Source organism: Lepidochelys olivacea (genome assembly GCF_965140295.1).
Source record: "Lepidochelys olivacea isolate rLepOli2 genome assembly, chromosome: 16".
Lineage (NCBI taxonomy): Eukaryota > Metazoa > Chordata > Testudines > Cheloniidae > Lepidochelys > Lepidochelys olivacea.
The window spans coordinates 5,542,432-5,568,183 of record NC_140426.1 but is presented as its reverse complement, the minus strand read 5'-3'; the positions used below and the strand labels follow the sequence as shown (position 1 = coordinate 5,568,183).

At 50.3% G+C, this 25,752-nt stretch overlaps 1 protein-coding gene across 8 annotated transcripts in view; it reads right to left on the bottom strand.

The window, feature by feature from the left end:
• Positions 1 to 25,752, bottom strand: part of RGS3 (regulator of G protein signaling 3) — a 243,266-nt gene that overhangs the window by 35,249 nt on the left and 182,265 nt on the right. Inside the window, exon 1 of one of the 8 annotated variants that reach the window (XM_084650189.1) lies at positions 6,425 to 6,651. The exons of the other annotated variants lie outside the window; for them this stretch is intronic. Coding sequence (XP_084506315.1) covers positions 6,425 to 6,631 — 207 coding nt within the window. The 5' untranslated portion in view covers positions 6,632 to 6,651. Of the gene's footprint in view, positions 1 to 6,424; positions 6,652 to 25,752 lie in introns of those variants that run through there. 8 annotated transcript variants of the gene reach the window in all.

Here is a 25,752-nt window from a genome sequence, read left to right as displayed (position 1 = left end):
GAGGTCATCTAGTCCAACCCCCTGCTCAAAGCAGGACCAATCCCCAATTAAATCATCCCAGCCAGGGCTTTGTCAAGCTGGGCCTTAAAAACCTTTAAGGATGGAGATTCCACCACCTCCCTAGGTAACGCATTCCAGTGTTTCACCACCCTCCTAGTAAAAAGAAAAGGAGGACTTGTGGCACCTTAGAGACTAACCAATTTATTAGAGCATAAGCTTTCGTGAGCTACAGCTCACTTCCTCAGATGCATATCGTGGAAACTGCAGCAGGCTTGCTGCAGTTTCCACGATATGCATCTGAGGAAGTGAGCTGTAGCTCACGAAAGCTTATGCTCTAATAAATTGGTTAGTCTCTAAGGTGCCACAAGTCCTCCTTTTCTTTTTGCGAATACAGACTAACACGGCTGCTACTCTGAAACCTGTCACCCTCCTAGTGAAATAGTGTTTCCTAATATCCAAACTAGATCTCCCCCACTGCAACTTGAGATCATTGCTCCTTGTTCTGTCATTTGCCACCATTGAGAACAGCCAAGCTCCATCCTCTTTGTGATCCCCCTTCAGGTAGTTGAAGGCTGCTATCAAATCCCCCTTCACTTTTCTCTTCTGCAGACTAAATAATCCCAGTTCCCTCAGCCTCTCTCGTAAGTCATGTGCCCCAGCCCCTAATAATTTTCATTGCCCTCTGCTGGACTCTCTCCAATTTGTCCACATCCCTTCTGTAGTGGGGGGGACCTAAACTGGATGCAATACTCCAGGTGTGGCCTCACCAGTGCTGAATAGAGGGGAATAATCACTTTCCTCGATCTGCTGGCAAAGCTCCTATTAATAGAGCCCAATATACCGTTGGCCTTTTTGGCAACGAGGGGCCACTGCTGACTCATATCCAGCTTCTCATCCACTGTAATCCCCAGGTCCTTTTCTGCAGAACTGCTGCTTAGCCAGTCGGTCCCCAGCCTGTAGCGGTGCATGGGATTCTTCCCCTTTAAAGGTTCTTTTCCCCTGTATTTATAAAGTTTCATTCAGTTATAAATATGTCTGTTTACCTGGGTTTGGAATAAAAGTCTATTTATGGAAACTTAATTCATCTTTATTTGTTCACAACATATGCTGGCTGGGGCTGACAGTCACAGATAACAGCAATAAGTGCATTTGCAATGTTATTTTACTACACACAGAGTACTCATTATAAGGTTCATAATGGGGTGCAAAGAACAATGCCAGACATAGCATGCTACAGCAACACACATTACTGTGGCTCACTATTAAAATGATAAAGAGTCCGGTGGCACCTTAAAGACTAACATTTATTTTTCAGATGTTGCATCTGAAGAAGTGGTTTTTTTTACCCATGAAAGCTTATGCCTAAATAAATCTGTTAGTCTTTAAGGTGCCACCGGACTCCTTGTCGTTTTTGTGGATACAGACTAACACAGCTACCCCCTGATACTTGACACTATTAAAATGGTCTTTCAAAGCCTCCCTGAGCCATATTGCTCCCTGTCAAGCTCTTCTTATAGCCCTGCTATCTGGCTGCTCAAAATCAGCAGCCAGCTGTTCCACTTCCACCCTCCACCCCAGCGGAAATGCCTCCCCCTTTGCTTCACAGACATTATGAGGCACACAACAGGCAGCTATAACCATTGGGATATTTTTTTCACCAAGGTCTAATCTTGTGAGTAGACAGCGCCAGTGACCTTTCAAAAGGCAAAAGCACATTCAACCGTCATTTTGCACCTGCTCACCCTGTATTTGAAGCTCTCCTTTCTGCTGTCAAGGTGGCAGTGTAGGGCTTTGTGAGCCATGGGAGTAAGGAGTAGGCTGGGTCTCCTAGGATCAGTTTTGGCATTTCAACATCTCCAATGGTAATCCTCTGGTCTGGAAAGAAAGTCCCTGCTTGCAGCTTTCTGAACAGACCTGTATTCTCAAAGATGCATGCGTCACACACCTTCCCTGACCATCCCATGTTGATGTCAGTAAAATATCCCTGGTGATCCACCAGTGCTTGCATTACCACAGAGAAGTGGCCCTTTCTGTTGATGTACTCTCTGGCGAGGTGGTCTGGTGCCAAAATAGAGCTGTGTGTGACGTCTATTCCCCCACTGCTGCAAAACCATCCATTATGCCCTGCACTTTGCCCAGACTCACAGTCCTTCGTAGCAGGACGCTATTAATAACCCTGCACACTTGTATCACAGCAAGCCTCACGGTGGATTTCCCAACTCCAAATTGATTCCCGACTGATTGGTAGCAATCTCGTATTGCAAGCTTCCAACTTGTGATCACCACTCGCTTCTCCACTGTCAGTACGGCTCTCATTTTGGTGTCACTATGCCAGAGGGCTGGGGCAAGCTCTGCACATACATGTGTGCAGAAATGTGGCCTTGCACATCTAAAAGTTCTGCAGCCATTGCTTGTCATCCCAAACCTGCATATTGATGTGATCCCACCAGTCGGTGCTGGTTTCTCGGGCCTAAAGCCAGCGCTCCATCGTCTGCAGCTGCTCCATGGATGCCAACAGCAACCTTGAATTGTTTCTTTCTGTGTCCTACAGCAAGCTAGCCTTCAAGGAATTGTCAAGTTCCCCGCAGCTCCTCTCGTGGCTCTGCAAATACTGCAGGATCAGGTGCCTCATGCTCGCAACACTCATCACAACAGGGCACAGCTGTGCAGGATCCAGGCTTCACACAGAGATGGGGGTTTGCAGGGCTTTTGAAATGGGGCGCAAAACATTATAGGATGCAGATAAAATTATGGGATGGAGAAAACTTCATCAAGGGATGTTGAAACCATGTTCCCAGTCACCCCTGCGAAACTCGTTTGCCCCCAGGATAGGGTGACCAGATATCCCGATTTTATAGGGACAGCCCCGATTTTTGGGTCTTTTTCTTATATAGGCTCCTATTACCCCCCACCCCCGTCCCGATTTTTCACACTTGCTGTCTGGTCACCCTACCCCAGGAGGCATTGCAAACCCTTCCCAAAACACTGCTAGCTGATGGCAAGTTATACAGTGGGATAGCTGCCACGGTGCACTGCTCTCTGCATTGATGCAAGCCCTGGTAGTGAGGACACGGACACTGCTGACAGAAGGGAGTGTAGTGTGGATATGCAGTAGCTGTACGTCGATGTAACTCAGGTCAACTTAATTTTGTCACGTAGACTTGGGCTGTGTAAATCACCAGACAGGAGAGGGACGTGAAGCACTGAGGTCCAACAGAAGAGGTTACGTTCTGCCTGACAAGGAAGGCCTATTGATGCCAGGCAGACTAGAGTGAAACGTCAAGGAGGACAAAAGACTTTGTTGTTTACTTCTAACCCCCCCAAAAAAGATGAGTCTTGCAAGTGTATTCCTCCCATCAGCTGAGTTTGCAGCTCAAAGCATAAAGGGGAAAGGGAATAAAAACCCCTAACAGGAGGCAACTGGTTCTTATTGCTGCTTGGACTCTTGGGGGGGCTAGGTTTCTATGCATAAGCAAAGGATCCCAAGTGCTTAACCTGGGTTAGCTCTAAAGGACATCTAGAGCTTGCTTATTATAGAAACTTCTATTACCTTTTGAAACTGCAGATTGTAACTCATTTGTACACGTACATTTACCTGCTTTAACCTCATAAATAACTCTTTCTCCTTTTCCTATTCATAAATCTGTATGTAGTTTATTACAGGATTGGCTACAAGCCTTGTATTTGGCATGAGATCTAAGGTGAAATTGACTTGGGGTAAGTAACTGGTCCTTTGGCATTGGAAGTAACCTGAATATTGCTGTGATTTGTGGTGTAAGGGACCATCTATCACCTGGGTGGTGCGACAGATCAGAGTGCCCAAAGGGACTGTCTGTGACCCCACGTTTAGGCTGTTATGGTGCCTGAGGAGTTTACACATGATAATTGGTTGGTGAACTCCAAGTACAGAACTCAGTCTGTTTAGGGATTGTGCCCTGGTTCTTAACAGTCTGCCCTGAGGTTGGTGCTCATGCTCTTGAGCCACTGCAGGACAGCTTGACACACTCCCCATGCAGGAGCTGCCTGTAGGCCTGTTAGTCACAACACAGACTAGAGACCTGCCACTAGAAAGCTCATGTGAGCCTAGCCCCTAATCCAGAATCCGTTCCGGCCCCGCTTTTCTCCTCTTGACGCACTTTTGGAGACATTCCTGGGACTTCTGCCAAAGCCAGGCAGCTAGCTACCATCCACAAACCGATTCCTGATCTGGCTAACCTGGCCTGGCTGTGGTGATTACATTAGGTCTGAAAGCTGGTGCTAGTGAACACAATGACTGGGTGACAAATATCCCTAGCTGCTCTGTGCAGGTGGGAAGGACGGGGTGGAAAAGGGGAACTGGAGAGTGTGTGGCCCTATCATCAGTAATCAAACTCAGCTCGCCCCTTGGGGCCGGGGGAGCGTGGAAGTCTCCACGGGAGGAAGAGCAAGGGGTTGCTGTTGGGGGGGTGCCGTGACAGGGACATGCTGCTCTCACTGCATGCTGGAGGCTGTAACCTGAGCTGAGCAGGGTACAGGATTCCAAGCTGGCTTTGCTCTTAGGGCATTCAAGGCATGAACTGGAGCAATTACTATAGCTCTGAGCGTTACAGCCCCTGATCCCGAAGCAAACCCTAGCCCCTTCCAATCTTTGGGTTGTAAATGCCAGAACTGACACTGCATGAGCACTGAATAACAAGTACCTGTTTACATCAGAGTCGTTGCACACCCAAAACTTTCGGTATACTAATAGTGCGTGTGTGTGTGGTAAGTCCCCACATATGCACATATGGAAATACTCACACATGCACACAGGGAAATGCACGAACAGGGAAATGCGCACATACAGAAATGCATAGAACGCCCAGGAACATGCATAAAAACACACACGAATGCACACGTGTGCACACAGAAAAATAAACAAATGTGTACACACACAGCAAAATGCATATCTGTATACACACCCAGAGAAATGCACAAACACACACATATGTACACCAAGATATGCATGGACACACATACACACACACAAAGGAAACACGCATGTGCATATGTACAGTGAAGGGCACACGTGCACACACAGGGAAATATATGAGTGTATACACACTGGGAAGTGCACATGCATATACATGTGTGCATAGAGAACTGTAGACATGTGTACGCACAGAGACACACCTGCGCACATACGCACAGGAAATTGAAAAGCATGTGCAGAACCAGGGAAATGCACACATGTGCCCATGCACACACAGAGACTGAGACACAGGAGAGTCTGTCCCTTTCAGGCTGACTACACTAGCCTGTCCACCCAAGCGCCATGTCTGACCACAGGCTCCCACCTTCAGCACCCCGGAGCACACAGAGACTGCCAAGCTCAATTCCCTTAAACACCTTTCAGTCTATGATACTTGGCTGCCAGCACCCCCTCATTGCTCTGCTTGCTCTGCACGCGTGGAGTGTCTGTCACAGGAGCTGCTCGAGGCCGGGTGGGAAAGTTGTAGATGTCACAATGTTTAGTAGTGCAGCTCCCATATGCAGGGCAGGATGCTGGGTCAGTGCGTTACAATACAGTGCCATCGGGCAGCGATGCAGCGTCACGCCCGAGCTTTATTCACAAGGTGCAGGTATGGCACCAGGAGAGCGCTGGGACCACAGCCAGGGCAGAGCTCTCAGTGCAGTATCTCATGGAGCTGTTGTCAAAAGAGACCCCACCCCATCACCACCCAGAATAAGGGGAGCCAACACCAGGCAGAAAGAACAAGGGCAGGGCCCAAAGCTACTGAAAGCCTGGCGCTTGGCATGTGCCCTCAAGCCACGCTCCCAACACATGTCGCCAAGGTGCCTGCTCTTACAGAGCAGAAAGCTCAGGCACATGGAAGTAAAATGTCTGGCCCCGAGGCACACAGGAAATCCGTGAAAGTCAGGTCCCCGACTCCCACCTTGCATGCTACCTGCTACCCACTGCCCTCTGCAGCCCTCCAGTACTCTGAAGTCAAGCCCCACTGGGATCCTGGGGACCCAGTTAGTCTTGCAGAGGAGAGCAGGGCGTCCCCAAGGTTTGCTCATTACTATCCTGTTCCTGTACTGCCTCGTTTCCTCGTCACCTGGCAGAGGCGGCAGAGCAAACCCGGCCTGTCCCTGAGCTGGCACTCCTGTGGATTCTGCAGCCCGCTCCAACAGCCCTGTTGGTGGGAAGGGTGTACCACCGGGACACGCCCTGACGGGAACCAAGTATGGGTTCATGCTGAAGTGCTGGATGCACTAGCAAACACAGCTGCTCACAGCCATACCCTGCCCCAGCCCCTGTTCTGACAGTTTACTACCAGGTTAGATAGAGAGGTGGCTTGTTAGCTTCCCATCCATCAGGCAACTGAGCGGACAACGTCCCACCCTCCTCCTGCTCCTGGGAGTAATCCCCCAGCAATACTGCTCGTGCTGGGATACATACCAGCATCTGCAGCCACCTTCCCAGAGTACAGGAGAAAGGGGACAGGACACAGCTGAGGATGCTTGCAGGGCTTGGCCCAGGGACCCCTGTCCCGCTGTCCACAGCCACCGTGCTGTCTGCAGCGTTGGGCAGCTCCTTGGCACTGCCTGGCAATCGTGCACCTGAGAGAGTCACTGAGGCAGAAAGTGGAAGAGAGGTGGCGGACATCCCTGCTGGTGGCAGAGCCAGGCCAGTCTCACGCCACTGCCTCACCAGCATGCTAGAAAGAAAGAAGCTTTGGCAAATACCTCAGAACGGACTCAGAAGGCAGCAAAAGGAGAGACCAGCCCTCCTTTCTGTGGCAAGCATCTCCCCTTTGCTGGGAGGGCTGCACGTAAGAAGGATTTTATTGTCCTCATTAAATCACATCATTGGATTAAACCAGTTCAGCCTTTGCCAGAAACCAGCCAATTCAAATGATGCTCAGAACTCCAGAGCGGCTCAGTCCCCCCCGTGCGGCGGGCACCGCTTTCTCTGGCTCACTATTACCAGCCCTTCCCAGGGTTCATAGGAGCAAACCTGAGGTTTTAAAAATGCCTCCTTCGGGGCTGAAACAGAGAGAGCCGGAGGCTGCTCCAGTCTTCACTAGGCTTCCATTTCTTCCTGTGGAGAGAACAAGCCCATGTATGGAGTGTGTGAGGGATCAGTGCTGCTCCAGACTTGGACACGAGCATGGCAGGCAGTGCCAAGGAAACAGTATGGTCATTTGCCGGAGGGGAAAGAACAGGTTTCGGGATGACTTTAGAAGCAGCCTAAGAAAACACACAAATGAAACTGGAGACAGAATTCTCCAGCCCCTGGCTGTTCCAGGATCTGCACAGTAAGTAGGATGAGTTATCTCCCCCAACATACAGCACAGCATACCTTGGGATTCAGAGAGCCAGCTGCTTCCAGCCCCAGCCCGTGCATCCAAGCGGCTCGGGGTGCACAGCCCAGCCGTTCCAGGGCTCTGTCATTCACACACCAAAGCTCAGCTCCCCTTGCAGAACTTTGAGCTTTTCTCTCTGAGGCTCGGTAAGGGGGAAGGTGCAACAGGAACTGTCCCAGGAGCTTGCATCACATCTGCAATCTGTCACTGAGCAGAGGCACCACGTGGCAGGGGAGGGTCACAACTTCCACACACCTGAGATTTTGCTGGAGTTGGTTGATTCCAGCCAAACTCCTGCAGTTACCTTTGCTGGCTTCTGGTGTCAGGTGCATGACTGACAGTCCTGGTCCTCCTTTCATCCAGAGATCAGGCAGCCCCTTGAGCCCCTCCCACCAGCACCCCTTCAGTGACCTCACCACTGACCATCTTTGGGGTGGGAACAGAGCTGTTGGATGTTTCCTTTAAGGCCTACCCGGCTCTTGGTCTTTCTCCTGAGCTCCCACCCTGGGTGGGGCCTGGCAGTGCCGGTGTGGGATGTGGACCCTTCCCCAGCATGGGGCTGCGCCCATTGGTCACTTCAGAGGATCTGTGCCCAGCTGCATCAACAGCAGGTGGGGAGCCAGGACAACATGGAGACAAGGTCCCTGGCCCAGTGTAGACAGCCAATGGACGAACACAGGAGAGGGCACAGGGAGCGGGGAGGGCTGGGTGAGCAAGTGGAGATCTTACCATGAGCAGGGCTCACTCTGCCATGGCTGTGTGGATTTATTTATCACTGGTTCCTCTGCAGGGAGGATTGGGGATAAAGGCTGCTTTGGGGGAGCCTACCCCAGAGGATAAAGGGTCCGTAATTCCCTTTACAGTCCCCTGAGCTCCCCAGCTCCACAATCAGCATGGTGCTCTATTGGGTAACATGGGTTATGGTCCAGCCTGGGGTGGGGAGTGGACGAGGAGGGGCGGAGCAGAGGGGGAGAGTGCAATGGGGTCAGTGCATTAGTGGGGGAGAGAAGGGGCCAGAGTGGAGGTTGCACCTCAGGTCTCCCTGGGCTGAGCCGTGGAGGGCTCTCTCTCCATGGCTCTGTGCTCTCTGTGTGCCTAGCTTTGCTCCTCTGGCATGCACTAGGTGTAAATGGGATCCTCCTGCAAAGGGAGGCGCCCCAGGATCACTGGAATGAGTCAGCTATCCCTAGGGCCCCCAGGTCCTGGCCTGCACTCAGAACAGAGTACTCAGGAAGCCCACTGGATATCACTGGAAGACGAACAGGTTACTCGTAACCCCAGGCGGCCCTGGTGGGATTCCAATTCTGAGCTTCTGAGGGCCAGCCACCTTTCTGACAAGAGCCCAGTGCCAAGGGGATTGGGAGGTGAGGTGGGGGCCAAGTGAAAGGGGGATTGGGAGCTGAGGTGGGGGCCAAGTGAAGGGGGATTGGGTGAGCAGAGATGGGGGCCAAATGAAGGGGAATCGGGAGCAGAGGTGGGGGCCAGGTGAAGGGGGACTGGGTGAGCAGAGATGGGGGCCAAATGAAGGGGAATCGGGAGCAGAGGCGGGGGCCAGGTGAATGCGGACTGGGTGAGCAGAGATGAGGGCCAAATGAAGGGGAATCGGGAGCAGAGGCGGGGGCCAGGTGAAGGGGGATTGGGAGTGGAGGCAGGGGCCAGGTGAATGGGGATCAGGAGCAGAGGTGGGGGCCAGGTGAAAGAAGAGATGGGGAGCGGAGATGGGAGCCTGGTGAAGGGGGAGCGGCTCTGAAGGCAGTGCAGAAGTAAGGATGGCCTGGTATGGTGTTGCCGCCCTTACTTCTGTGCTGCTGCTGGCAGGGCGCTGCCTTCAAAGCTGAGCACCTGGCCAACAGCCGCCGCTCTCCGGCCGCCCAGCTCTGAAGGTAGCGCAGAAGTAGGGGTGGCAATACTGTGACCCCCCCTAAAATAACCTTGTGACCCCCCTGCAACTCCGTTTTGGGTCCGGACCCCGAATTTGAGAAATGCTGATCTCCCCCGTGAAATCTGCATAGCATAGGGTAAAAGCACACAAAAGAGGAGATTTCATGGGGAAGACCAGATTTCATAGTCCGTGAGGCGTTTTCATGGCCATGAATTTCACACACACACTGCAATGACTCAAGAGCAGCTACCAGCTTCCAGGGACCCAGGACCCATTGTCCACACTAAACACTGTTAATTTTGCTGAATTAGATCCAATGTTTTTCAGCACACGCCAAGGCCGGCTGAGGCAGTGGAGCTGGAAGGGGAAGCAACCAGCAATTGAGAGTGAGGCGCAGACAAAGAAACATCAGATAAGAGTCAGATTGTCACATCAGGGCCATTTTTAATGACCTGTCAATAAAAAGAGTTGGATGAAGTTTCTTGCTGCTAGCAGCAATAAGAAGTAAAGGCACAGGCTTCTGCTCCCAGTCTGAAGCCTCTTGGAGTGAGCAAGGCAATCAGCCCAAAAGTCAGCCATGAGTGCTCATAGAAACGCAGTGGTTTTAAGGTGCAGCCTCTGGGGCACATCACAGTGGGAATGCACTACAGTCGCATCGTTGGGGGCACTCAGCAGGGATCAGTATTCACCCTCTGCTGCAGCTTTAATCACAGCGACTGACACTGAAAGGGGGGTCAAAAGAAGCACGGTCCAGAGGGAGAAAATACTCTGCCCTCTGGCTTCACAGACATCTCTTTATTTCCCCCCCTGTTTCCATCCAGTGCTGTTGGAAAGTATCAGACCGAGAGCCCTACAAAGCAGATGCAGCCTGTGAAGCTGGCAATTAATTGGTGTCTGTTGTGCTATAGACACCTGACCACGAGGAACTGGACTGAAACCAGCAATTCACACAGGCCACCACTGGACAGCTAGAAAGTACTTTGATCCAAGGGTGGAACTGAACCCTCAATCTAGAGACTAAAAGGCCCTGTGCACTAGTGATCCACCCACTGAGCCGGTCAACCCTTTGACAAAGCAGCAGACACAAACAGGCAGAAGCAACCTACTTCGGGCACTGCCTACACCATGCAATCTTGACAATGTTTTTTTCAGGAGCTTTCTGTATGAATCAGCCATTGTACCACAGTCAAAGCAGAGAAGCTACAGTCTGAATGGACATGGAGACGGTGCGAACCTGTCAGTCCTGAAGCTGAGCCATCCAGACCAGGATGGGGTGACCTTCCGCTGCACCTCATCTCTAGCCAGACAGCATCAATCTAATGGAAGCTGGCTGATTTCACACAAACCTAGAGAGTAACTACATGGTTCCTATTTCTAAACAAACTCCCCTCCCTTTCGATTCTGTTCCCGTTTCAGCCAGTCCAGCCATCATCTCCCCATAGGAGTGGCCACTGCACTTTGGTTCCTCAGCGGTCATGCAAACCCTCCATCACGTAAACACAGCAAGGATCCTAAGTGCTGGTCTGGCCTCAAGACACCCCTTCCCTTGCTAGGCCCAAGCTCAGCCTCTCACAAGCTGTGCCAGCACATTTCAGCTTTTGGTTACCAGCACATTAACACACTGAAGGGGGAGCTACTGATCAGCCCACTCCCTCGGGCCATGCCCACAAAGAGCTGGGTGGAGACAATGCCCCATAGTGTGGCTAGAATGAGCAGGAGGTGCACCATGTGCTGAGGAGGCATGTTCATTCTAAATCCATCTTCTCAGGAGTTCCCTCTGGGGCTGACCTTTCATTGGGTTGCTCTCAGCCCCTTTGCTGCCCCCTGGCTAGGCAGCAGGAGATGTGGGGGCCTTATGAGGAAGGTTCCTGGTCGGCACAGAGATTGGTGCCATGGAGTCAGGTTCTTCTTGGTGCAGCATGTTTACAGCATGTGCTTGATGTGCCATTTCCTTGAATCGCGGTGCTAGCAAAAGGCACAGCTCCTTCTGGCAGATACCTGGGCTAAAGCGCCACTGCGTTGGCCCAATCTTTGGCCTGTCTCTCTCTCCAGTACTCTCCTGGGATCTCATAAAACTCACTCCTTAATACGGAGTGCCTTGCTCCAGCCCCTGGGCTTTACAACCAGGAAAGACCGCCTCACCCAAGGCTGCTTATTGAGAACCCCATGGCTTGGAAAGGGGAGCCTGTGCATCTACCCTCCCTTAGGGCTACTGCTTTGTAACAGAAAGGTACCCCAGATCTGCAGCTGCCCAGCAAAGGAGAACGCTTGAACCTATGCAGTCTCCTTAAGGAAGGTCTGGGGCTGAAACATCAACTCCCCCTTAGCATGCAAACCACTACTACCTCTTGCCATAGCCATATTGTGGAAAGCCTCTCCAGCCATCTGAGCTATCTGAAGGAGGAAGGGGTATCTAGTTAATGAGAGTTTTTCTTACACTCTGGTAACTCAGAACTGGCTTTGCTTTAAACCCGCAAACCCTAAACCTGAGCTGGTGACTCCAAAACCAGATGCCCTCAAAGCCATAGCAGTTTGGGAATTGCTTTCTGAGCTAACATGGTGCATCTGTTCCTCACCAGCATTACCCACCAGACTGTGCTGCTCTGGATGTCCACATACATGGATATTCTTCACTATAAGTGATTCTACTGAATGCCACAAAATACAGCCAAGGAGGCAAGGGTTAGTTTGGCCCCAGCAGGCTTTCAGCCCTGAGAATCTATCTAGTTATCAACCCAAAAACTGTTGCATCCAACACAGGGGAATTCTATATTAGACCTTGTTTTGATGGATAAAGAGAAATTGATCACAGACCTAAAAATTAGTAATTGCCTATCTTGATTTGATCGCATTTGTTATCTGCAAACACAATACAGTCCACACCAATAATCATAGAAGTGTAGGACTGGAAGGGACCTCGAGAGGTCATCTAGTCCAGTCCCCTGCACTCATGGCAGGATTACTTAATAACTAGACCATTCTTGACAGGTGTTTGTTTATCCTGTTTTTAAAAACCTCCAATGACAGTGATTTTACAACCTCCTGGGCAATTTTTTCCAGTGCTTAACCATCCTGACAGTTAGGAAGTTTTTCCTAATGTCCAACCTAAACCTCCCTTGCTGCACTTTAAGCCCATGGCTTCTTGTCCTGTCCTCAGAGGTTAATGAGAACATTTTTTCTCCCACCTCCTTGTAACAACCTTTTATGTACTTTAAAATTGTTATCATGTCCCCTCTCAGTCTTTTCTTCTCCAGACTAAATAAACCCACTTCTTTCAATTTTCACACATAGGGCATGTTTTCTAGACCTTTAATTATTTGTGATGCACTCCTCTGGGCTTTCTCCAATTTGTCCACATATTTCCTGAAATATGGTGCCCAGAACTGGACACAATATTCCAGTTGAGGCCTAATCATCGCGGAGTACAGCAGAAGAATTACTTCTCATGTCTTGCTTACAACACTCCTGCTAATACATCCCAGAATGATGTTTGCTTTTTTCTGCAAGTGTTACACTGTTGACTCATATTGAGCTTGTGATCCACTATGACCCCCAGATCCCTTTCCGCAGTACTCCTTCCTAGGCAGTCATTTCCCATTTTCTTTGTGTGGAACTCATTGTTCCTTCCTAACTTCATTGTTCCTTCCTACTTTGCATTTGTCCTTACTGAATTTCATCCAATTGTCTTCAGACCATTTTTCCAGTTTGTCCAGATTATTTTGAATTTTAATACTATCCTCCAAAGTACTTGCAACCCCTCCCAGCTTGGTATCTTTATAAGTGTACTCTCTATGCCATTATCTAAACCATTGATGAAGATACTGAACAGAACCAGACCCAGGACCGATCCTTGCGGGACCCCACTCTTTATGCCCTTCCAGCTTTACTGTGAACCACTGATAACTACTCTCTGGGCACAGATTTCCAACCAGTTTTGCACCCACCTTATAGTAGTTCCATCTAGGTTGTATTTCCCTAGTTTGTTTATGAGAAGGTCATGTGAGACAGTACCAAAAGCCTTACTAAAGTCAATATATGCCACATCTACTGCTTCCCCCCTATCCACAAGGCTTGTTATTGTTACCCTGTCAAAGAAAGTAGTTAGGTGGCTTTGACATAATTTGTTCTTGACAAATCCATGCTTATTACTTTCTAGGTGTTTGCAAATTGATTGCTTGATAAATTCCTCCCTTATCTTTCCAGGCAATGAAATTTAGCTGACTGGTCTGTAATTCCCCAGGTTGTCCTTATTTACCTTTTCATAGATTAGCATTATATTTGCCCTCTTCTAGTCCTCTGGAATCTCTCCTGTTGTCCATGAGTTTCTGAAGATAATCGCTAATGGCTCATACATCTCCTCAGTCAGCTCCTTGAGTATTCTAGGAGGTATTTATCAGGCCTTGCTGATTTGAAGACATCTAACATCTATTTTTTAACTTGTTCTTTCCCTATTTTAGCCTCAGATCCTACCTCATTTTCACTGGCGTTCACTGTTAGATGTCCAATCTCTTTTTGGTGAAAACTGAAACAAAAAAGTCATTTAGCACTTCCGCCATTTCCTCCACGTGTTCTGTTATGGTCTTTCCCCCTTCAATGACCCTTTGAAAGCAGCAAGTACAATACATATACCTGGTGTTTTCAAGGGTCAGTTTTTCACAAAGCTGAAAACAATTAAGAGACAAATCAGCTGGGAGGGTGAATTTAAACAGAAAAATGTGAATGATAATTGGGACTCACTTAAGAACACTTTACTAGATGCCCAAAAAGCCACAACTGAGAAAGAAGGCCATATTGGTTCAAATCAACAACCTGGCTTAGAGGGGAAGTGAAGGCAACTATAAATAATAACAATAAAAAATAGATAACAAATGGAAAAAGGGGAAATTGATAGTAATGAATATAAATCAGATGCTAGAACTGTAGAAAACTGATAAGGAAAGCAAACGGACAGAAGACTAACTCTATGGCCAGCAGAGTTAAGAAGAATAATAAGGAATTATTTAAGCATATTAGGATCAGAAAGAATCCTAATACCAGTATTGGTCCATTACTAGATGGAAATGGTAGAACTGTCAATAAAAATGCAGATGAGGCAGAAGTGTTCAATAACTATTTCTGTTCTGCATTTGGGGGGGACGGACCACGTGATGTAGCCATATCGTATGACAACATAAGTATAAACACTTTCCATTCCAGCAGTAACTGAGGAGGATGTTAAACAGCAGCTATTAAAGTTATATACAGTGTTGCTGTAGCTGTGTTGGTCCCAGGATACTAGATAGACAAGATGGGTGAGGTAATATTGGATGAACTTCTGTTGGAGAGAGAGAAAAGCTTTGTGTGTGAGCTCGAAAGCTTTTTTCTCTCACCAACATAAGTTGATCCAGTAAAAGATATTATCTCACCCACCTTGTCGCTACTAAATTTAGACATTTTTAAATCAGCAAGTCTGAATAACTTGCATTCAGCAGTTTTAAAAGAGCTGGCTGAGGAGCTTGCTGGACTGTGCATGTTGGTTTTCAATAACTGTTGAAACACTGGGGAAATTCTAGAAGACTGGAAGAAAGCTAATGTTGTGCCACTGTTTAAACAGGATAAACTGGGTAGTTATAGGCCTGTCAGCCTGACATTGATCTCAGACAAAATCATGGAGCTGCTGATATGGGACTTAATTAATAAAGAATTAAAGGAAGGTAATATAATTAATGCCAATCACATGGGTTTATGGAAATCAGATCCCGTCACACTAACCTGACATTTTTTTTTATCAGATTACTGGTTGGGTTGATAAAGGTAATAGTGTTGATGCAATATACTTATACTGCTGTAAGGCATTTGACTTGGTACCGCACAACATTTTGATTAAGAAACTGGAATGATACAAAATCAACATGGCACACATTAAATGGATTAAAATCTGGCTAATTGATAGGTCTCAAAATGTAAATGTAAACAGGGAATCATCTTCAAGCGGTGTGTTTCTAGTGAGGTGCTACAGGGATTGGTTGCCCCTATGCTATTAACATTTTTATCAATGACCTGGAAGAAAATAATAAAATCACTGATAAAGTTTACAGGGGACACAAAGACTGGGGGAGTGGTAAATAAAGAAGAGGACAGGTCACTACAGAGCGATCTGGATCACTTGGTGAGCTGAGAGCAAGTAATGTGACAAAGTTCCTGCTCTACCTTGGTGGGTCTTGAGCTTATTGGCAGATTTGCTCGTCTTGGAACTTCACGGCAGCCCTCAGCTTGGCCGTTTTTCTGAATTCACAGTCCAGGTCAACTCCTCCTGTGTCTGACCAGAAGTTGGGAGGATTTGGAGGGAACCCGGGCCTGCCCTCTACTCCGGGTTCCAGCCCAGGGCCCTGTGGAATGCAGCTGTCTAGAGTGCCTCCTGGAACAGCTGGGCGACAGCTACAACTCCCTGGGCTACTTCCCCAAGGCCTCCTCCCAACACCTTCTTTATCCTCACCATAGGACCTTCCTCCTGGTGTCTGATAATGCTTGTACTCCTCAGTCCTCCAACATTCCGTGTTCTCACTCTCAGCTCCTAGTGCCACTTGCTCCCAGCTCCTCACACGCACACCACAAACTGAAGTCCGCTCCTTTCTAAAACCCAGGTGCCCTGATTAGCCTGCCTTAATTGATTCTAGCAGCTTCTTGATTGGCTACAGGTGTTCTCATCAGCCTGTCTTAATTGTCTTGAGAAGGTTCCTGATTGTTCTGGAACCTTCCCTGTTACCTTACCCCGGGAAAAGGGACCTACTTAACCTGGGGCTAATATATCTGCCTTCTATTACTCTCCTATAGCCATCTGGCCCGACCCTGTCACAATGGTTACATTTCTAAGGAGGATAATAGAACAGCACAAAACCAGAAAGGCAAAGACACAAAATGAGTTACACCTAGCAAGGGATATAAAGGCAATAAGAGATTCTTTGAATACATTAGGAGCAAGAAAAAGATGAAGGCAAGTGTAGGTCCTCTACTCAGTGACAAAGCAGAACTAAGAACTGTGACATCAAGAATGTTGAGGTATTTAATGACAGGTTTCAGAGTAACAGCCGTGTTAGTCTGTATTCGCAAAAAGAAAAGGAGTGCTTGTGGCACCTTAGAGCAGTTTCCACAGTATGCATCCAATGAAGTGAGCTGTAGCTCACGAAAGCTTGTGCTCAAATAAATTGGTTAGTCTTTAAGGTGCCACAAGTACTCCTTTTCTTTTTGAGGTATTTAATGCGTATTTTGCTTCAGTCTTCACTAAAAGGGTTAATGGTGATCAGACACTCAACACAACTCATATTGACAGCCTGTCTTAATTGTCTCCAGAAGGTTCCTGATTGTTCTGGAACCTTCCCTGTTACTTTACCCAGGAAAAAGGGACCTACTTAGCCTGGGGCTAATATATCTGCCTTCTATTACTCTCCCATAGCCATCTAGCTCGACCCGGTCACAGTAAGCAACATGCTTTACAGTATGGCCAAACTTTAAGTCATACATCGAGGAACAAACGTTAGGCCATTCTGACAGGATGGGAAACTTACTTACACTAACCTGGGACACTATAGGCTGTACTTACTCTATCCTGGGAAGAAGTGACTCTGAGAAGGAGTTGGGGGTCATGGTGGATAATCCACTAAACATGAACTCCCAGTGCAATGCTCTGGGCAAAAAGAGCTAATGCGATCCTTGGATGCATGAAGAGGGGAATCTTGAGTAAGAGTAGGGAGGTGATTTTATCTCTATCTTTGGCACTGGTGTGACCACTGCTACAGCATGTTCAAACCACCATTAAAAAGCTCCCTCTTGTCACCCAGGGAGTGTGTCACTCAGCACCTTCTCCTGAAACAATGACCCTCCACAACTATTCAACCTGTCCCAGGCCTAGCAGTTTGTATCTCAGTGCAGGAGGGAGTGTGGGCCCTGGATTCTCTGAGCTGATATGCACAGGCCATAGCTTAACCCCCAAGCCGCATGGGAAAAGGTTGCTGTCATCTGTAGTCCTACAGCCCAAGGTCAGAACTACCCTCAGGAGACTCTGTCCTGCCAATAGAGGTGACCTTGAGGTGGCTTCTTACACCCCATGTGACCAGTAAGTAAAGAGCCAAGCTTTCCAACCGCCCAAACTCTCATCCCTGGTCCACATAGGCAACTGCAGGAGGCTGCCAAAAGCAGGAGGGGCAGCATGACTCACACCAAGTGTGCCAGCCTCACATGGGCAGCTCGGGTGTGTGTGCAGCTGCCCAGCTGGGCCTCAGCTGACTGCAAACAACCCCACTTCCCATCCCCAAACCACTGCTGCAAGTAGAACAAACAGCAGGAGTGTCCTGGCAGCATGATGGAAGGCTGAGGGCTCTGCCTCATGAACCCCTGCTGCTCCCTCCAAACCTTCCCTATGGGAGGGACTGGGGCTGGATTGGGAACCCCCTGGTGCTCGGCACAGAGGGAGCCAATCCCAGCTGTACCCTACTGACAGGCTTTCTACCAGCACAGCACATGAAGTGCAGATTTCCACTGCACTTATTAGCATGCAGTGAAATACCAGAGTCCACACACATCTGGAAGCAGATGATATTCAGCCAGAAAATTCGATGCACCCCAGCCAAAAAGGAGGGAGTGGGATCAAAGGGCCAGGAGCACCAGGACTCCGTGCTAATGCCTAATGGGAGTGCCTGTGTAACCCACACACCTCCTGGGTGTGGCGTTCTGTCCGATGTAGTGGCACCGAGACCACTTAGAGTGAGTTAAATGAGACGCTCCACAGCCTTAGCTAACAGGCAGTTGGCTTTTAGCTCATGTGGTAGAGGCTCATGCACTGAGCTCCAGAGGTCCCCGGTTCGATCCCGCCAGCCGATGAACAGGGTCTGTTGGGTGTTACAAGTTGGGGCTCATCCATGATTTCAACTGGGAAGACTCTGAAGCTTGGGATGCGCCTCCTCAGCTAGGAGAAGTATGTAACCCACAAACCTTGTGGGTGTGGTGTTGTGTCCCATCTAGTGGCATCAAGACCACTTAGGGAGCAATTAATAAGTCTGCTCTACAGCCTTAGCCCTGGTCTACACTATGAGTTTAGGTTGAATTTAGCAGTGTTAGATCGATTTAATTCTGCACATGTCCACACGACGAAGCCATTTACTTCGACTTAAAGGGCTCTTAAAATTGATTTCTGTACTCCTCCCCGATGAGGGGATTAGCACTTAAATTGACATCGCTGGGTTGAATTTGAGGTAGTGTGGTCACAATTCAACAGTATTGGCCTCTGGGACCTATCACAAAGTGCTCCATTGTGACCGCTCTGAACAGCACTCTCAACTCATATGCACTGGCCAGGTAGACAGAAAAAAGGCCACAAAGTTTTGAATTTCATTTCCTGTTTGGCCAGCGTGGCAAGCTGCAGGTGAGCGCAGATCTCATCACCAGAGGTGACCATGCAGTCCCAGAATCGCAAAAGAGCTCCAGCATGGACCGAACGGGAGGTACTGGAAGATGATGAGGAGGAGGAAGTTGAAGATAGCGCACAGCAAGCAAGCGTAGAAACTGTTTTCCCCGAGAGCCAGGAACTGTTTCTCACCCTGGAACTGGAGCCAGTACCCCCTGAACCCACCCAAGGCGGGCTCCTGGACCCACCGGGTGGAGAAGGGACCTCTGGTGAGTGTACCTTTGTAATATAATACATGGTTTAAAAGCAAACGTGTTTAATGAATAATTTGCGGCCAGTACAGCTACTGGAAAAGTGTGTTAACGTGTCTGGGGATGGAGCAGAAATCCTCCAGGGACATCTCCATAAAGCTCTCCTGGATGTACTCCCAAAGCCTATGCAAAAGGTTTCTGGGGAGGGCACAGCCTTATTCCCTCCTCCATGGTAGGACACTTTACCACGCCAGGCCAGTAGCATGTAGTCTGGAGTCACTGCATAACAAAACATGGCAGAGTATGGTCTGCGTGTTTGCTGGCATTCAAGCAACATCCATTCTTTATCTTTCAGGAGAGTGATATCATTCACGGTCACCTGGTTGAAACAGGGTAATTTTATTAAGGGGACATTCAGAGGTGGCCATTCCTGCTGAGCTGTGTGCCTGTGGCTGAACAGAAATCTTCCCCACTGTTAGCCATGTAGTGCTGGGAGGGGTGAAGTGATCATCCGAAAGAATTGTGTGTGGGGGGGGTTTCTTTGGGTTTGTGCTGCACGTGAACTCAAAAACCGCAGCCCCCCCTTTTAAATGGCCAACCCAACGGGTGCTTCGTATGGGAAAGGAGGGCGCTGCTGTTTGGAATCATTCCCACATGTTATGAAGGTTGAAGAAGCCAAAAGACTGTGGCGTACCATGGCTGCCTGCAAGCTGAATTCTGTTGCCCGCTGGCCCTGCACATGTGATCTCTCACACCAAACCGGCAGACCCTCAATATAAGAGGCAAAATGCGACCTTATACCGAATGCACATGTGCTATGTAATGTTAACAGCAAGGTTCACCCTGAAAAAGTCTACCCATTGTTCTCTAAAATGTGTATTTTAAATACTACTCCCCCTTTTTCCCCCTCCCGCAGCTGAAAATGTTTCAACGCTCCCCCTATCATCTCCGTCCCAGAGGCTAGCAAAGATTAGAAGGCAAAAAAAATGCACTCGCGATGAAATGCTCTCTGAGCTCATGGAGTCCTCCTGCACTGAAAGAGCCCAGCAGAATGCGTGGAGGCACACAATGTTAGAGTCTAGGAAAGCACAATATGAACACGAGGACAGGTGGTGTGTTGAAGATAATTTGTGGTGGGTTGAAGATGATAGGTGGCGTCAGCTTGCTGACAGAAGGCAGGAGTCAGTGCTGAGGCTACTGGAGGATCAAACTGATATGCTTCGGGGTATGGCTGAGGTGCAGGGAAGGCAGCTGGAGCACAGACCCCCGCTACAGCCCCTGTGTAACCAACCGCCCTCCTCCCCAGGTTCCATAGCCTCCTCACCCAGACGCCCAAGAACGCAGGGGGGAGGGGTAGGCTGGGTCCCCAAGGATAACTATAGGCATTTCAACATCTCCAATGGTTATTTTCTGGTCTGGGAAGAAAGTCCCTTGCTGCAGCTGTTGAAACAGACCAGAGTTCCTGAAGACGCGAGCGTCGTGTACCTTTCCCGGCCATCCCACGTTGATGTTGGTGAAACGTCCCTTGTGATCCACCAGTGCTTGCAGCACCACTGAAAAGTACCCCTTGCGGTTTATGTACTTGCTGCTTTGGTGCTCTGGTGCCAAGATAGGGATATGGGTTCCGTCTATCGCCTCACCACAGTTAGGGAATCCCATTGCAGCAAAGCCATCCACTATGACCTGCACATTTCCCAGGGTCACTACCCTTGATAACAGCAGCTCAGTGATTGCGTTGGCTACTTGGATCACAGCAGCCCCCACAGTAGATTTGCCCAATCCAAATTGATTCCCGATTGACTGGTAGCTGTATGGCGTTGCAAGCTTCCACAGGGCTATCGCCACTCGCTTGTGAACTGTGAGGGCTACTCTCATCTTAGTATTCTGGTGCTTCAGGGCAGGGGAAAGCAAGTCACAAAGTTCCATGAAAGTGCCCTTACGCATGTGAAAGTTTCGCAGTCATTGGGAATCATCCCAGACCTGCAACACTATGTGGTCCCACCAGTCTGTGCTTGTTTCCTCAGCATGAACCTGCCCCTTTACCACCATGATGTCCAAATTGCCAGGGCCCATACTTTGAGAGAAGTCTGTGTCCATGTCCTCATCACTCTCCTCACCACACTGCCGTCGCCTACTCACCTGCCTTTGCAGGTTCTGGTCCTGGTTCTGCATATACTGCTGGATAATGAGCATGGTGTTTAGAACGGTCATAACTGCCACGGTGATCTGAGCGGGCTCCATGCTTGCCGTGGTATGGTGTCTGCAGGAGAGCAGAGTGGCAGCGGAAGCGGTGGGTGGATGATGATGCTGACAGCAATATGGCGCCCGCATGAAAAAATGCATGAAATGATTGTCGGCCGCTGTTTTCAAGGAGGGGGGAAGCAAGGGATAGGCAGGCAGCAGACGGTGCAGTACAACTGCTAGCTATTATTATCTCCTGGGTGCTTGCAGTGCTGCTGGCTGGGAGAGCAGCCTGAGGCAGAATGGCCCCCTCAAGGACTGAGCTCACAACCATGGATTTAGCAGGCCAATGCCCAAACCACTGAGCTATCCCTCTGCCAATATTCCAGCTAGGACTGAATCTCCATTAGACAAAACTTAAAGAAGAGAATGACCTGAGTAATTCCCATTTATGTCCAGGCGCCCCTGACAAACCTCACCAAAATCTGCCAGGAGCAGCCATGTCCGCGCAGGTGCCCTGACTGACCTCACCGAGGCCGGCCAAGAGCACCCAGGAGACGACGAGGACAGCTACCAGTCGTAATGCACCATCTGCTGCCACAAGGCAATGAGCCGCCGCTGTGTAGCAATGCAGTCCCGCATCTGCCAGCACCCAGGAGACATATGGTGACAGTGAGCTGAGCGGGCTCCATGCTTGCGTGGTATGGCATCTGCACAGGTAACCCAGGAAAAAAGGGGTGAAAACGATTGTCTGCCATTGCTTTCACGGAGGGAGGGAGGGAGGGCCTGACGACATGTACCCAGAACCACCCGCAACAATGTTTTTTGCCTCGTCAGGCATAGGGATCTCAACCCAGAATTCCAATGGGTGGCGGAGACTGCGGGAACTGTGGGATAACTACCCATAGTGCAAAGCTCTGGAAGTCGATGCTAGCCTTGGTACTGTGGACGCACTCCGCCGACTTAATGGTCTTAAGTGGGGACACACACAATCGACTGTAAAAAATCAATTTCTAAAAAATCGACTTCTATAAATTCAACCTAATTTCGTAGTGTAGACATAGCCTTAGGTAACAGCCAGCTGGCTTTTAGCTAATGCACTAAGCTCCAGAAGTCCCCGGTTCGATCCCGCCCGCTGACGACTGGGGTCTGCAAGGAATGAAGATTGGCAGGGGTAAGGTGGGGGTCTGGCAGATATGGGTTAGAATCTCATCTTTGTTCCAGCAGCACAGAGGAGCCAGAAAGCTGCTGGATCTCCCCAGCTGGTTACTCACTCCCTCTAGCCACCACTGCCGCATACGTGTGTCAGGGCAGGAGAGGGGTGGCACTTCAGTTAGTCTGGGCTAGCACTCTGGCCCCATGGGCTAGAGCCAGTCAGTGGAGACTAGACAAGCCCCAGCCTCCTCTAATTTGTGCTAGGGCTGGTGCTGCCCTAGAACCAGTCCCAGAATCAGAGCTCATTGGCACCACCTCCCGTTGCCATGCCCAGGGTGTCCTCCCAGCAGAGAAGGCAGCCCTTGGGCTCTAGTTCTGGCTCTGACCCAATTCCCTGGGTGCCACTGGGCAAGCTGCTTGCCATTTCTGTGCCTCAGTTCCCTGTCTGTGCAGCTGGGACAAGGCCCAGCAGCCTGGAAGGGGGAGTCGCACCTGCAAAGTGCTCTCAGATCCTGAGCTGGAAGGGACAAGGGAAGGGCAAGAGAGTCATTTAATAAAATAGCACCAATGGTGTCTTCAGCTGCAGCATTCTCATCATGTCCCAGCCTCCTCCTCGCCTGCTGCCTCTGAGCCAGTGGGAACAATGCACAGCCTTGCGGCAGTGACAGTCCCCACTGACCCCGGGACTGCATATGCATATTCCAATGGGCTTGACAAGGAATTCACTTGGCATTCAGTCCACCCATTCCAAAACCATGGGAGATGATGAGAGGTGGCCAGTCCATAATCTGAGCACCAGCTCCCCAGCGCCAGCCCTGCCTGGTGCGGGACAGAGACTCCAGGCCTTGCAGCTTCCTCTGTGATTGGACTCAATGAAGAGCCTCCCTTATGAGATCGGTTCAATCTCAGGGCATGAAGGACACCACCAAAAAACAGCATCTGGATTCACTGCAAATGCTGACCCTAGAGGAATCCCCTGATGAATCTTAGAGCCAAGCCAGACTGGGCAGAGCTTTTCGATGGAAATGATTTGAACACTGGGTCTAGAACTGTTGACAGGATCCCTGCTGACTCGGCACATAAACCACAGCAAATCCTTACACCTTGGCTAAAATCAGTGAGCCAATTCATCTTGTGTGCATGCTGTCAGGTGAGTTTTGGCACAGCCCCTCGCTGTATATATCACCCTGCACAGCCAAAGCCCTCAGTGCCAGAACAAACTGCCTGTGTCATCAGGACTCAGAGGGGAGATCACGCAACCCCTGGTACTTCAGTGTAAGAGCTCCTGGCAAGCTTCCTGTTGGCATTTAGTCTCTCCAACCATTTCCTCTACCCCACTCCCAGGAACGGCACCCACTCCAGCCCTGGCAGACCCTTCCCGCACAGACTCAGCCTCACTCTTCCCCTGGTCTAAGGAATGACACCTGGAAAGGATGCAAACACCAGACGATGCACAGCTAGGATCTAAAGCAGACGTGGGCAAACTACGGCACGCGGGCCACATCCAGCCCACGGGACCATCCTGCCTGGCCCCTGAGCTCCCAGCCAGGGAGGCTAGCCCCCGGCCCTTCCCCTGCTGTCCCCCCTCCCCTGCAGCCTCAGCACACTGCGCCGCCGGTGCTCTGGCCCACCACTCCTGCTGGGCAGGACGGCAGCATGGCTGTGAGCTCCTGCCACTCTGAATGGCATGGCAAGGGGGCGGGAAGGGGTTGGATAAGGGGCAGAGGGTCCTGGGGAGCAGTCAGGGGACAGGAAGCAGGGGGCGGTTGGATGGGGTGGAGCTTTGGGGGAGGGCAGTCAGGGGACAGGGAGCAGGGGGGTTGGATGGGATTGGGGTCCCGGGGGGCGGTTAGGGACGGGGGTGTGGATAGGGGTTGGGGCAGTCAGGGGACAGGGAGCAGGGGGGGTTGGATGGGTCGGGGGTTCTGAGCAGGGCAGTAAGTGAGAGGGGATGGATAGGGGGTGGGGTCCAGGCTGTTTGGGGGGGCACAGCCTTCCCTACCAGGCCCTCCATACAGTTTCGCAACCCCAATATGGCACTCAGGCCAAAAAGTTTGCCCACTCCTGATCTAAAGTCTTCCCTAAGAACACTGCTTACACAGGCAAACCCTATCATTGTGCTGAGCTCTGCAGTGGTGGAAGGGAAAGTACAGGATCAGGGGATGCCCCATAGCTCACCTGCCCCAGCCATGGACACGGCGTTTGAAGATGGAAGGAGGAAAAGGACTGAAAACAGGCCAAGCCTCCCGAATCAGCCACAAACCCATCAGCACATCAGGAAGTGGAGCTGCATCGCTCCTCCTTGCTGAGACTTCAGCTGGACTGCTCAGGTTCATACATTGTCCTGGCAATAGCCTACACTGCAATATCACCAACATAGGACATGTCTTGTTCCGAGTAGGAGTTAGCTAAGTCCCCACGGGATGGACGGATGGATACGGAGCCTTGTCACCCAATGGAGGAGGAGGGGGAGAGCATTATTTGACCCCAGGTTATTTGCATTTCCTGGGGGTTTAGTTACTAATCGGGGGTCTCCAACTTGTTTGTTGTTGCCTCACAAAGCTCTTCCAGCTCCTTTGAAATCTGAGGGAGAAGGTGTCTACAAGCTCTGTCTCCTGCAGTCAGTTTGTGCTGACCCAGTTTGGGACGCTGCACATGAGTCAGGCAGGAGGCTGAGACCTTCTGTTCCTCAGCACCCGCCTTGCGTCTACAAATGCAGCAAAAATGAGAGCCTCCGACCTGTGCTTCAAGCAAGGCCGAACATGGGCAGGCCAGGCGGGGTCTGGGCGAAGTTTTAAACTTTCTCCCAGTGCTGCTCTAGGAGCGGTGCAGCTCCACCATCAGAGTCATGGGGACATGCTTGTGTAGACAGGACCCAGGTATTCCCACCACCACGGCACCTCGAGGGCTTTGAGCCCCTCTGTACGAGTACTGCCATGATGGCCAGCTGCTCCAGTCCTCAGCAGGGCTGAGAGAATGGCTGCGAGCCCCGGACGGTAGAAATACCAGACAACGCCAGGAGTTTATACTCCTCTCTGCTCCCACTGAGACAGCGGAGTGAGCCCAGCTCCTGAGGGAAGCCAGGGCCCCAGCATGGAAAGCCCCTGGCACTAGCAGGCCCCTTGCTGGCAGGTTCAGCAGTGCCCAAGGAGACCAGGGGTCTCTCACCAGGGCAGGGACTGGACATGTTAGGAGCCCCGGTTTGGGAGGCTTCTCACACTCTGCCCGTTCTCTGCACAGAGCACTCCAGTCTTCTCGGCTCACAAGCCAACTGCAGCTCTTTAATGCAGGAGAGCTGGTGTTGCCACCTCAATGTGTAGGATAAACAGGGCCTCTCTGTGCCACGACACCAGGCTGCTGGGGCCAGCCTGAGGCTACCTTGCTGGGGAAAGGAGGCACAGCCCCAGCAGTGCAGCTATGCAGGACCCCATGGCTCCAGCCTTTCCATTAGGGCCCAGAGTTCACAGCCTGAACCTTGTGTGCATTGCAAGGCTCTGCTTCCCCTCTGTGATCATCCCTGCCCTGCAGCCATGCATTATCTCCGGGGAAGCAGTTAAAAGTCCATGTGCTGGA